The sequence below is a fragment of the Ochotona princeps genome, chromosome 22 (genome assembly GCF_030435755.1).
Source record: "Ochotona princeps isolate mOchPri1 chromosome 22, mOchPri1.hap1, whole genome shotgun sequence".
Classification (NCBI taxonomy): domain Eukaryota; kingdom Metazoa; phylum Chordata; class Mammalia; order Lagomorpha; family Ochotonidae; genus Ochotona; species Ochotona princeps.
The window spans coordinates 813,064-824,081 of record NC_080853.1 but is presented as its reverse complement, the minus strand read 5'-3'; the positions used below and the strand labels follow the sequence as shown (position 1 = coordinate 824,081).

General features: G+C 61.4%; 1 protein-coding gene across 1 annotated transcript; it reads left to right on the top strand.

Annotated features, from left to right (window-relative positions):
- The first annotated feature begins 445 nt into the window (after window positions 1–445).
- Window positions 446–9,297, top strand: MTG2 (mitochondrial ribosome associated GTPase 2). Its single transcript, XM_058679865.1, has 7 exons — window positions 446–518; window positions 4,952–5,139; window positions 6,348–6,495; window positions 6,905–7,020; window positions 7,516–7,734; window positions 7,906–8,044; window positions 8,817–9,297. The coding sequence occupies exons 1-7, from the start codon at window positions 446–448 to the stop codon at window positions 9,209–9,211; spliced, it is 1,278 nt and encodes a 425-aa protein (XP_058535848.1). The 3' UTR covers window positions 9,212–9,297.
- The last annotated feature ends 1,721 nt before the right edge of the window (window positions 9,298–11,018 follow it).

The following is an 11,018-nucleotide window of genomic DNA, read 5'->3' as shown; positions in this document are numbered from 1 at the left end:
CCCCTGCCCAGTGTCCCCAACAGCTGTGAGGGTGCTGGAAGCTGCCACCTTGCCCACGCAGGATTGTATGCGAGAAGCGCTGTGGTAACTTTCTGAAGGAAAGGACCTGAAATAGTTATCACCCCACTTCCATCCGAGATGTCTTACATGAACAATTTCCTGAATGTTGTGTATAGATTTTAAAAAGCACTTTGTGAAATAGTTTGTACATTTGTTTCCTAATTTATACACTTTTTGGTGTTGCTATATTTAACTAATGGGATTTTATTTATTGTTTTCCTTTTCTATGTGATGTGCGTGGGGAGGACGCGGGGCGGGCCACGGAGTGCTGACCACTGCCCGCGGCGCCCTTGGCCCGGCCGCACTCGATGTTGTCTTGGTCTGAATAAACCGCTTCTCCGAGTCCCCCGAGTGTCCGCGAGGTGCACCCGCCGCCCTTCCGCACATGCGCGCAGGGTTGGGGGCGGGGCCGGAAGTCGCGGGCCGCTTCCTGCGCCTGGAGGGCGGCGCTTGGTGTTGTGAGTGCACGAGGGGCCGGGGGTGGAGGGGAGCCGGGAAACACGAGGGGCCGGGGTCGCGGGGGGCCGGGGGTGGAGAGGAGCCGGGAAACGCGGGGGGCCGGGGGTGGAGGGGAGCCGGGAAACACGAGGGGCCGGGGTCGCGGGGGGCCGGGGGTGGAGGGGAGCCGGGAAACGCGGGGACCGGGGTCGCGGGGGGCCGGGGGTGGAGGGGAGCCGGGAAACGCGGGGGGCGGGGGGCCGGGGGTGGAGGGGAGCCGGGAAACACGGGGGGCCGGGGTCGCGGGGGGCCGGGGGTGGAGGGGAGCCGGGAAACGCGGGGGGCCGGGGTCGCGGGGGGCCGGGGGTGGAGGGGAGCCGGGAAACGCGGGGGGCCGGGGTCGCGGGGGGCCGGGGGTGGAGGGGAGCCGGGAAACGCGGGGACCGGGGTCGCGGGGGCTGCGGGCAGAGGCGCTCAGCGGGCGGGCGCGATGGCCATGGCTCCCCGCCCCGGCCTGCCCCGCAGCCCCCACAGTTCAGAAGGCCGGATTAGCGGCCTGCCCTGGGACTGAGTGTCCCCAGAGGGAGGACAGCGCCCCGCGGAGCTCACGAGGCCAACAGGGGTAGTGGATTCCGGAGCAGTCAGAAAAATAGCTGGGTTGGCTCTGGTCAGACACGGCTGGACACGCGGGGTCAGCTGGGGGGTCAGACGCCCCTGGACACGCGAGGTCAGCCTGGGGGGATGTAGACACCCTGGGGTGGGGACGGGCTCATCCCTCGTGCCTGCTGAGGGCCGCCCCTGGTGTTGGGTCCATTGATGAGCTTGGGAACAGCTTCTTGGCACGGGTGACACTCTTCCATTGACAGAATTCATGCCTCTGGTGGTGGTCTTTGAGGGTTTTTTCCTCTGGAGTTTTGGAAGGCACAGTGGCAAGGGCCTGTCGTCTGCCCCGTGCCTCCCCAGCTGCCCTCTGGTGCCATGGGCATGGAGAGGACGGGGCCCAGGCGCTGGTGCTGTCTTGGGACTGCAGCCTAGGAGCCGGCTGGGCTCAGTGCCTGCCCCCGGGCCCTGCAGCTCTGTGCGTCCAGGCCCCGGTGTGCTTTGGCCCTGTGCTAAGCTGGGCCTGGTCACAGAATGCTTCCAGGAGGCTGTGGCGTCATCTCCTGGACTCCCATGTACAGTGTCCAGCAGAACATTCGTGCTGATGGAAACGCGTGTGTGGGGCCGGCGTGGGCCTCCCTGCCCAGGGGGCAGCGCGTCAGCGCGAGGTCTGACTGAAGCTGAGCTTCAGCGAGGTATCCCCTTATGGATTAAAAGGTGCAGAGCTGCCCCTGCCCTGTGGCATCCTGGGCCCACTTCCTCCTCCTCCTCCATGACACCCTGGGCCCACCCAGCCCCACCCCTGCCCTTTCCCTCCAGGTCTGTGGTCTCTGTTGACCCCCGCCCCATTTTCGCAGAGGATGAGACGAGGGTCCCTGGGGGTGCCATCAGGGACTGGCACAGCATCGCGGTGGGGTAGTGCTCGCGGTGTAGCCTTGGCATCCCATATGGGCACCAGTTTGAGTCCCGGCTGCTGCACTTCCAACCCAGCTCCGTGCCTACGGCCTGAAAAGCAGCGGGCAAAGGATGGTCCACGTGCTTGGGCCCCTGACCCGTGTGGGAAACCGGTGCACGCTGACCCAGCTCTGCTGTGGCCACTTAGAGGGAAACCGACCGATGGAAGATGCCTCTGTCTCTGCTCTGGTTCTGCCTTGCCCACAGTAGGAAGCAGCCTGAGAAGAAGGCAGTCCCTGAGCAGCATGGCGGCCTGCGGCTGTGTGCTTGGTGTGCTGTGATGGGTGTTCCTCGTTGTGGTTTGCAGCTGGCTGTTGCTGCCTCCCCTGGGTATGGCAGAGATTGTGAGCAGTTCCCTGCAGTCAGCAGCCCTGCTCAGCACATTTGCTAGTTCTGGTTCTCATGTCAGAGTTTGTCCTGTGGCTTTCCTACAAATCTGGCTCCTTCTGCAAGTCAGCTGCTTCCACTTTCTCCTGTTCCCCTTCCTGGCTGTCCTCCGCTGCTCCCCCAGGCACATTGGCAGGCAGCTGCAGCGGAAGTGGAGCAGCCGGGACTCCAACCAGTGTTGGCGCTGCTGGCGGCAGCTGAGCCCACTGCCCCACAGTGCCAGGCCCTTGATTTCTTTGAATAATAGATGACTCAGAGGTTTTTAAATTTTCATATACATGAGGGCTTCTGTAAGTTTAGTTCCAATTTAATTCTGTTGTAGTTGGAGAATCCACTCGGATTTTCTGTCCGCTGAAGTTTATGCAGGCTTCCCTAACCACTGTATGTTCCTGGAAGTGTCCCCGTGGCTGCGGGGCGTGGGGCTCTGTGTTCCTGGAAGTGTGACCGTCCCCGTGGCTGTGGGGCGTGGGCTCTGTAATGTCGCTCAGGGAGGCTGTGTCTCAGGCTTTGTTTTCTTGAGGTGTTTTATTTAGTTTGGGGGCGCAGTCAGGGAGGGGCTCTCCACCTGCAGGTCCACTTCCCACATGCCTCTAGTGACTGAGCCCAGGTCAGAGTTCAGCGTGGGAAACCCAGGTCGCCGTCTCTCGGGGAAGGAAGGACCCTGACCGCGGGTCACTCACGCTGCACTTTGGTCTGGAAGGAGGCCGGAGCCCTGCCCTGTGACTGCCACAGTCGCTGAGAGCTGTTGCAGCTTCCTGCTCTGCTCAGTGCGTCTGTCGCTCCTGCGCACACGCGTGTCCTCTCCTTGCACTTTGACCGGTCTCCGTCATAATGTTCAGGCCACTGTGTCACACTCTGCCTTTCCAATGACTGTTTGAAGAGCTTTATTTGTTTTTATTGGAAAAGCGAAGGAGAGAAGGGACAGGGAGAGCTATTTTCCATCTAGTAGCTCATTCCCTAGGTGACCACAAAGGCTGGAGCTCGGCTGATCTGAAGCCAGGAGCTTCTTCCGAGTCTCATGCAGGTGCAGGGTCCCAAAGCTTTGGGCCACCCTCCTCTGCTTTCCCAGGCCACAGGCAGGGAGCTGGATGGGAAGTGGAGCAGCTGGGACTCGAACCGGTGTTCGTATGGGAGTTACTGTTGTACTAGAAGTATGGCAAGCTAGCCTTGCCTGGGTCTCCCGCTCCCTCGGCCTTCTGTGGCACGCTCCTGTGTGTCAGCCCAGCCTGGCTCACTGTGCAAGCCCTGGTTTCGGTGCTGCCCCCAGCTGTGGCACGTGCCCGGCTCGGGCAGCACACATGGAACAGTTCTGGGGCAGGTGGGGGAGGGGTCAGGCTGCTGCTGACTCTCAGAGGGTTGCCGAGTGTTTTGTTCTCTTGTCCCAAGGTTTCTGGAACTGTGATGCTTCAGAATTCAAAGCCAAGCCGTGGAGGGCCTTGCTGCAGGGGCGGCCGCCCCAAGGAAAGCGCTTCCTTTCTTGGGGGCTGTAAAAGTGGGAGGGGGGCACCCACGGGGGCTTGTGAGGGGCAGGCAGCTTCTGCAGCCCCCCCACGGTGAGCCTTGGGAAGTGCCCACATGGGTAGTGCCACGCGTGTCACATAGGGGGCCTTGGGCTTTCTTTGGATATGGCGCGCATGGCACCAGGGCGTCATCTTGCTTGACCCTCGGCCCCTGCCAGGCACATGTGGCCACCAGCTGTCCCCTGGGGGGCAGCCATGTAGGTGACGTGTCCCTGTGGCCTCGGGTCATATGTCTGTCCCCTGGAACCTTGAGGGTGCCCTGCCTCTCAGCTTGGTCTGCCTCCACCTGCCTGCAGGCATGGAAGCCTGCTCCCCACCCCGAGCCAGTTGCATGTGGCAGGTCTGGACCTGGCTGCCAATCAACCCTCCCACACCCATGACCTGGGTGAGGTCACGTGCTGGAGCGACTGCTAGATGCGGAGGACAGTGCATTGGCCCTTTTCTTAGAGGCAGTGAGGAGGGAGACAGGACCAGAGCGGTCTTCCATGCACTGCTCGCTGTGCCGGAGCACCCGGCTTCACCATAGGACCCTGAGGATGCTGTGGTTGGGTACAGGGCCCACGTCCAGCCCCTGGTCATGACTTGGCTCTTGGCCTGAGGCCCTCAGCGGGACAGAGATAGCTGTCATTCAGGAGGTGCTGGGAGATGGATACGCCTTATCGCATTCCTGGCTCAGGAAATTACATGGTGTCAGGATCAGGGGCAGAGATGGAGCGAGTGTGCGTTCTGCACCCCCGCGGCAGCAGGCCCTGCCTCCTCTCCCGCCCTGGCATCGCAGGTGCTCATGTGGTACAAGCAAGAGGACATTACGTTTCAACCTCTGGTTCAAATTGCTGATGTCTGCTGTGGGTCTGCGCAGTCTGCCGTGCCGTGACATTCACGTCTGAGAGCTCACAGCCATGCCCTGAGCCTGATGGGCCAGGCGTGCTCAGCTTCATGCCCATGTTGCGGACTTAAACCCCGGCTCTCACCGGACCTTTGACTTTCCCTAGGGGCCATGGCACGTCTGGGGCTTTTCTCCGTGAGATCTCAGACCATGTTGGACAGCCTGGGGTGCTGGGCTGCGTCCCAGCGACTCTCTCGACAGCCCAAGCCTGCCAGGCCGTTCTCCCTCGGCTGCGTGGACCAGACCCGGCACCAGGAGCCCCCCAGGAAGAAGCTGCTCTCTGAGAAAAAGCTGGTGAGACCCCCTCAGCGGGGATGGCCCCTCGCAGTTCCTCTGAGCTCGCCGAATGTGCCTGTGTCCTGACGGTGTCAGGAGGTGTCACGCTGAGCCTGCCCCAGGCCGGGAGGGGCTCCTCCGCGTGACTGGCCTCACGGCTCCTGGCGCCCTGACCAACACTGAGTTCGTTCCTCTCTATGCCATCCTTGCCATCCCCCTTCAGGGCAGCAGGCCCAGCTCATTGTCCCTCGAGGCCAGCTCATATCTCCCATGTGCAAAATCCCACACTGAGTCTTTTAAACAGTAATTCCTGGGTTTCCATGTGGTGGTTCCAGCGCTACTGTGAGCATTGGACAGATACCCGTGGCGTGGGCTCTGCCTGGGCCTAGACCACTGGGCTGCCTGGGTGGGGTGAGCCAACAGCTATGAAGTGTGAACTCTTACAGTCAGGCCCAGAGCGCCCTGGCAGCCCCTTCCCATCCTGCTCTGTATCCTGGGAACTAGAACTTGCCATCATAAAGACCTGTGACTTCAGAAATGATATATATTAACAGTATTTTCTCTTTTAAAATTACATTTTTTAATGGTTTATTTTTATTGGAAAGTCAGATATACAGAGAGGAGGAGAGACAGAAAGATCTTCCGTCCGATGATTCACTCCCCAAGTGACCGCAATAGCCGAAGCTGAGCCAATTTGAAGCCAGGAGCTTCTTCCGGGTCCCTCACGTGGGTGCAGGTCCCAAGGCTTTGGACCATCCTCCACGGCTTTCCCAGGCCATAGAAAGGTAGCTGAGTGGAAAGTAGGGCAGCTGGGACATGATCTGGTGCCTATATGAGATGAAAGCTTATGCAGGTTGAAGATTAGCCCACTGAGCCACAGCACCAGCCAGGAGGATATTTCTTGATTAACAACTTTTCTTTATTTCCTGAGAGGCAGGGTTCCATCCCCTGGTTGACTTCTCACATGCTCACAGTGGCTGGTGCTGATGCAGGCTGCAGCCTGCGGCCAGGATCGCTAGCCCCCCAGCCCTGTGTGTGTCCTACAGAGGCTGTGGGTCTCGGGAGAGGGGAGCGGTGTTGGTATCACGACCATCTGGCTGCCAGAGCAGGTGCATTTCCGCTGGACACTCGGTGTCGGAGGAGGGTGTTGGAGACTTGCCGATGATGCGGGAGCCCGTGCAGGATGTGGGAGGTGGGAACTAGTGTGAGCATTGTGCTCTTTGCAGAAAAGACACACTGTGGACCATCGGAGAGTGCTTGTCCGAGGAGGAAGTGGAGGTGCTGGTGCGAGCTGTTTCCACAGCGAGCCCCGCAAGGAGTTTGGAGGCCCTGACGGTGGAGATGGGGGCCACGGCGGCCATGTCATCCTGAAAGGCACGTGTCTGGTAGCTGGGGCAGTAGGGCCTCGGCGAGGCAGGGCAGCCGGTCCCAGGTCTCTGGATTGTAGTCCGAGCATGTGGACGTCCAGGTCTGTGTACCTGAGAGCTGAGGAGCCCAGGAGCTGCCCATCGGAGGGCTGCACAGGCCGCCCGTCCATCCCAGGCAGAGCTGATGGCGCTCGGCGCTCGGTCGGCCAGCGGGACGTCAGCATGCCAGAGTAGTCGCACCATTGGTGATGTGGCGCTATGATTCTGGGCTTTGGAGGAAAACCAAGGCATTGTCCGTTTGACAGCTGTGTTCTGTTTCCACGCACACTCAGTGTTGGCCGCGTGGACAGAGGAGCACTGACCACGGCGGCGGTTCTGTCCGCACATACAGAAGCCTGGCCCTTGTCTTACCCCAGTCGACCAGCAGGTCACGTCCCTGTCGTCGGTGCTGTCACGGTACCAGGGCTCCAGTGGACAAGATGGCGGCCGCAAGAACTGCTGTGGGCGAGGGGGCGCCGCCCTGTATGTCCGGGTAAGCTGTGGGTGCAGGAGGCTGCGGGGCCTGTGGCCTTGGGGTGAGAAGGGAGGCAGCTGGTGAGCAGAGGACAGGTCTGTCCCCACAAAGCTGATGGTGCCGGGCCACACGCGTAGTTGCTGGAGTCATGTGCACGCAGCACTGACACTGAGGACTTCCACAGCTGCAGCCTGTGGGTTTCTGTGGTGTCGTGGGCACCACGTCCGCCTGCCACAGCGGCTCTGCTCCTGGGTCAGCTGTCTGTCCAGAGGTGCCAGTTTGCCCCCGTGTTTCAGGAGTGATCCAGAGCAGCCGTTTGTGCGGTGGGCACGGAGTGGGGGATGTGACCACCCCTGGGAAGCCCGTGAGGTCAGGGCATCATCCAGCGCTTTGTGAGGGTGCTGAATGCTGCCCACCCCTGGGCCTGGGCCCTGCCTCGACTCCACTAAATGCCTTAAGGAGGGCCACCTGCTGTTGGTAGGTCGTCATCCCAGAACCCTGTGCCATCTCCAGGTCCCTGTGGGCACACTGGTGAAGGAAGGAGGTAAAGTTGTGGCCGACCTGTGTCGCCCTGGTGAGGAGTACATTGCCGCCCGGGGGGGCGCCGGAGGCAAAGGCAACCGCTTCTTCCTGGCCAACAACAACCGCGCGCCTGTGACCTGCATGCCCGGCCAGCCCGGCCAGGAACGGGTTCTCCACCTGGAGCTCAAGACCATGGCCCACGCTGGGCTGGTGCGTGCCACACAGGCGTGCAGGCTTGGAGGTCACCCCTTTGCCCAGTTAGTGTCCCTTCACCTGGCCTGACCACACCCTGCGCTCGGTACAGTGAGCCCTGCAGTGTGGCATTCCCTGGCTGTGGTGCCTCCACGCTGAACCCAAAGCCATCCTTGCACCATCTTCCAGGTTGGGTTCCCCAATGCCGGAAAGTCCTCGCTCCTCCGAGCCATTTCAAATGCGAGACCCGCTGTGGCCGCCTACCCGTTCACCACCTTAAGTCCCCACATCGGGATTGTCCACTACGAAGGCCACCAACAAATAGCAGGTAGTGCTGCCCCGCTCTGCCCATGGTCAGGGGTAAGGGGTCTAGGTGACCGAGGGGCCCCAAGGTGACTTTCCTCCTTGGCCCAGCTGCAGGGTCAGAACACGCCGGGCGCCTCTGCCGGCTCCGGCGGAAAAGCCCCAGGCGGGAGTGAGGCTGCTGGAGGCTGCTTTGTTCCTCCCTGCCGTCTGGGGATCGGCTGCGTCGCTCACGCAGACAACGTGTGATTTCAAAAGCTTCCCCTGTACCATTTTCAGAAAAGAAAACTTTTTTTTCTGGAAGATGGTGTTCCCATTAAAAATAGTACGCCTGCTGGTGAGGTTAGGAGCGTGGCACTTGATGTTTGCAAAGTGCTCTGCCGTCATTTCTATCAGGGATCAAGTTATTCAGAGTACAGGAAGCCGTTTCCCCAAGGCCTTTGTGGAACCACACGACGGGAGCATGGGAGAGGGCCTGGGTTGGGCTGATGGGTGCCCACGCCTGGCACTCAGGTGGCGTGCCACCTTGTACACAGCTCAGCCCACTGTCCGTCACCAGGAGGCTCATGGCAGTGAACACAGCAGCCTCATCTTGAGCGACTCCTGGCAGGGCTGGCCACAGTGGCCTCCAGCTCCCTCCCAGGTGCAGGCAGGTGCTGTCCTCGGTGCCCCAAGGACAGCAGTCATTCCTACACCCCTGACCCAGAAACCCACCTGCTGTGACCTGCGCCCTCGGCCCCCCACGCGCTGTGGTACCCAGCACCCCGCCTGCTGTGACCCGTGTGTCCTCTCCACAGTGGCCGACATCCCTGGCATCGTGCGTGGTGCCCACCAGAACCGTGGCCTGGGGCTCGCCTTCCTTCGGCACATCGAGCGCTGCCGCTTCCTGCTCTTCGTGGTGGACCTCTCCCTGCCGGAGCCATGGACTCAGGTTGGGCATTTGAAGCACGAATTGGAGATGTACCAGCAGGGCCTGTCCCAGCGGCCCCACGCTGTTGTTGCCAACAAGCTCGATCTCCCGGAGGCCAGAGCCAGCCTGCCCCAGCTGCGGGCCCGCCTGGGCCAGGGGGTCATTGTCCTCTCGGCAGTCACCGGAGAGAACCTGGAGGAGCTGCTGCTGCGGCTAAAGGGACTGCACGAGGCCTGCGGGGAGGCTGAGCGGGGGCAGGGCCGCCTGCCACTCGGCTGGTAGCGGGGCAGGGCCGGGGGATCCCCAGGCGGGAGCTGTGAGCCGCAGGTCGCTGCCTGATCTGTAAGAACGCACTTAGAGCTGTGTGAGCCTGCCCGTGTTTCTTGTGTCTCGCTCCAAGGTGCACGCCACTCTGGCCTGGCATTCCTGGCAAGGGCATGTCCTGTGTGCTGGTTAATGCTGCCATGAGGGGTGGGCACTGTGCACACTCAGCCGTGGTGAGCTGCAAGTCCTGACTTCCCGGCGCCGCCACCTCTAGGCTGGCTGGTTGCACAGGTGAGCCTAATGTTGAACGAGTGATTGATTGGACAGCAAGGGTCGCTAAGGGCAGTGGGGGCAAAGAGAACCAGAGGACATCTTCCACTGCTGGCTCACTCCAAGATGGACACACTGGCTGGCCAAGAGCCTGGAGCTCCATCTGAGCCCCCCTGGAGGGGCTGAGGCCCCAGGTCCTGACCGGTGGGGTCGTACTGGCTTCCTGGCTGTCCAGTGCGGCAGAGCTGAGTGGACATGGGCCTGGGGCACAGGGAGTTTGCCCAGGCCTGCTTTGCTGGGCACCACCCCCTCAGGAGAGCAGCCTGGTCTGAGTCCGCCATCACGCTCAGACTGGGCCCTGTGCCCTGCGGGCCGGAGCGCCAGACAAACCCCAGGCTTCACGACTCAGTGCACCCAATATCCGCGCTGAGGCACACCACGTGCACGCGGCTTCCGGCCAAAGGTGCTGCAGGCCGTGGGGGCTGGGTAGGAAGTTCCAGTATGCTGCAGGGGCTGAGAACTTGAAGAGAGCTGGAGCAGGTGCTTACCAAGACACACCTGGCCAGCCAGAAGTGACTGGTCTTTCTAGGTCTGGTGCAATGGTTTGGGAAGCAATCTTGGCATCATATGGTCTGTGTCTTGCCCCTGGGGGCTCCATGCTGACAGCCACTTCCCAAAGCCGGGACCACCACATGGGCTGCTCGGGGGAGCTGCGTCTCAGCTTCCAGAACGATTGCGTTTTGATCCCGCGTCAGATCTGCGGCCGGAGCGGGAAAGGCCTTTTAGCCGGAGCCTGCCTTTAATGTCTCGTGCTTTCAAAGGCCCCTGTGTTCCTGAGGCGGGCTCAGGCTGTGCGTCTGTTTGCTGCCTCATTCGGGCCTCCACAAAGAAGTGCGGGGGCGCTAATTGCCCTGCCTTTCATCTTTGCCCCAGGGCGGGGCCCGTGCGAGGCGGACCTCCCCTCCCCTCCCCTGGGCAGCTTGGCTGTGGGGTGTAGACACGGACAGGTGGACAGAGACCCTGCTCCCAGAGCCTGCCACTCTCCTCTTTGGGCACGGGCATGAGATGTACCTCTGATGGGCATGTTTCTGGTCGTGGGCATTTGGCCTCAGGTTGACATGCTAGTTTCTCCTCTGAGTTCAGGGTTCAATTCCTAGTTCCATCTCCGAGCCCTTAGGGAGCAGCAGGTGCTGGGCTCCTGCCACCTGGGATGCCTGCACAGAGCTCCTGGCTTTAGCCCGGCCCGTGCCGCTCTCCACAGGCACTTGGGAGTAGACCAGCAGGTAGGCATGCACTCTCCTACACAGTTTACAAAACTGAGAGCACAGTAGGGGTCTCTCCAGACTATGCCCCCCCACAGATGATCCAGAACCAGGCATCTTGCCTGAAAGCAGCCCTGGGAGTCGAGGTCCCTCCCTGCACCTGCTGTACCTCCCTCCCTTCAGAACCCGCTCTCCCCAGCTGATGTGGAAGCAAACGCCCCAGTGGTGACCCCAGAGGCTGCAGCTTCCCGGCAGCGGGAGGCCCCCCTGCTCCCCTTCACCCCTGTAGCTCC

What these genes read in the sequence shown, in the direction of transcription:
- MTG2 (XM_058679865.1), top strand. Translation starts at nt 446, where the DNA reads ATGCGCGCAGGGTTGGGGGCGGGGCCGGAAGTCGCGGGCCGCTTCCTG. An exon ending in GGAGGGCGGCGCTTGGTGTT is followed by an intron (nt 519 to 4,951) that starts GTGAGTGCACGA and finishes GACTTTCCCTAG; the next exon opens with GGGCCATGGCACGTCTGGGG. An exon ending in GCGCCGCCCTGTATGTCCGG is followed by an intron (nt 7,021 to 7,515) that starts GTAAGCTGTGGG and finishes TGCCATCTCCAG; the next exon opens with GTCCCTGTGGGCACACTGGT.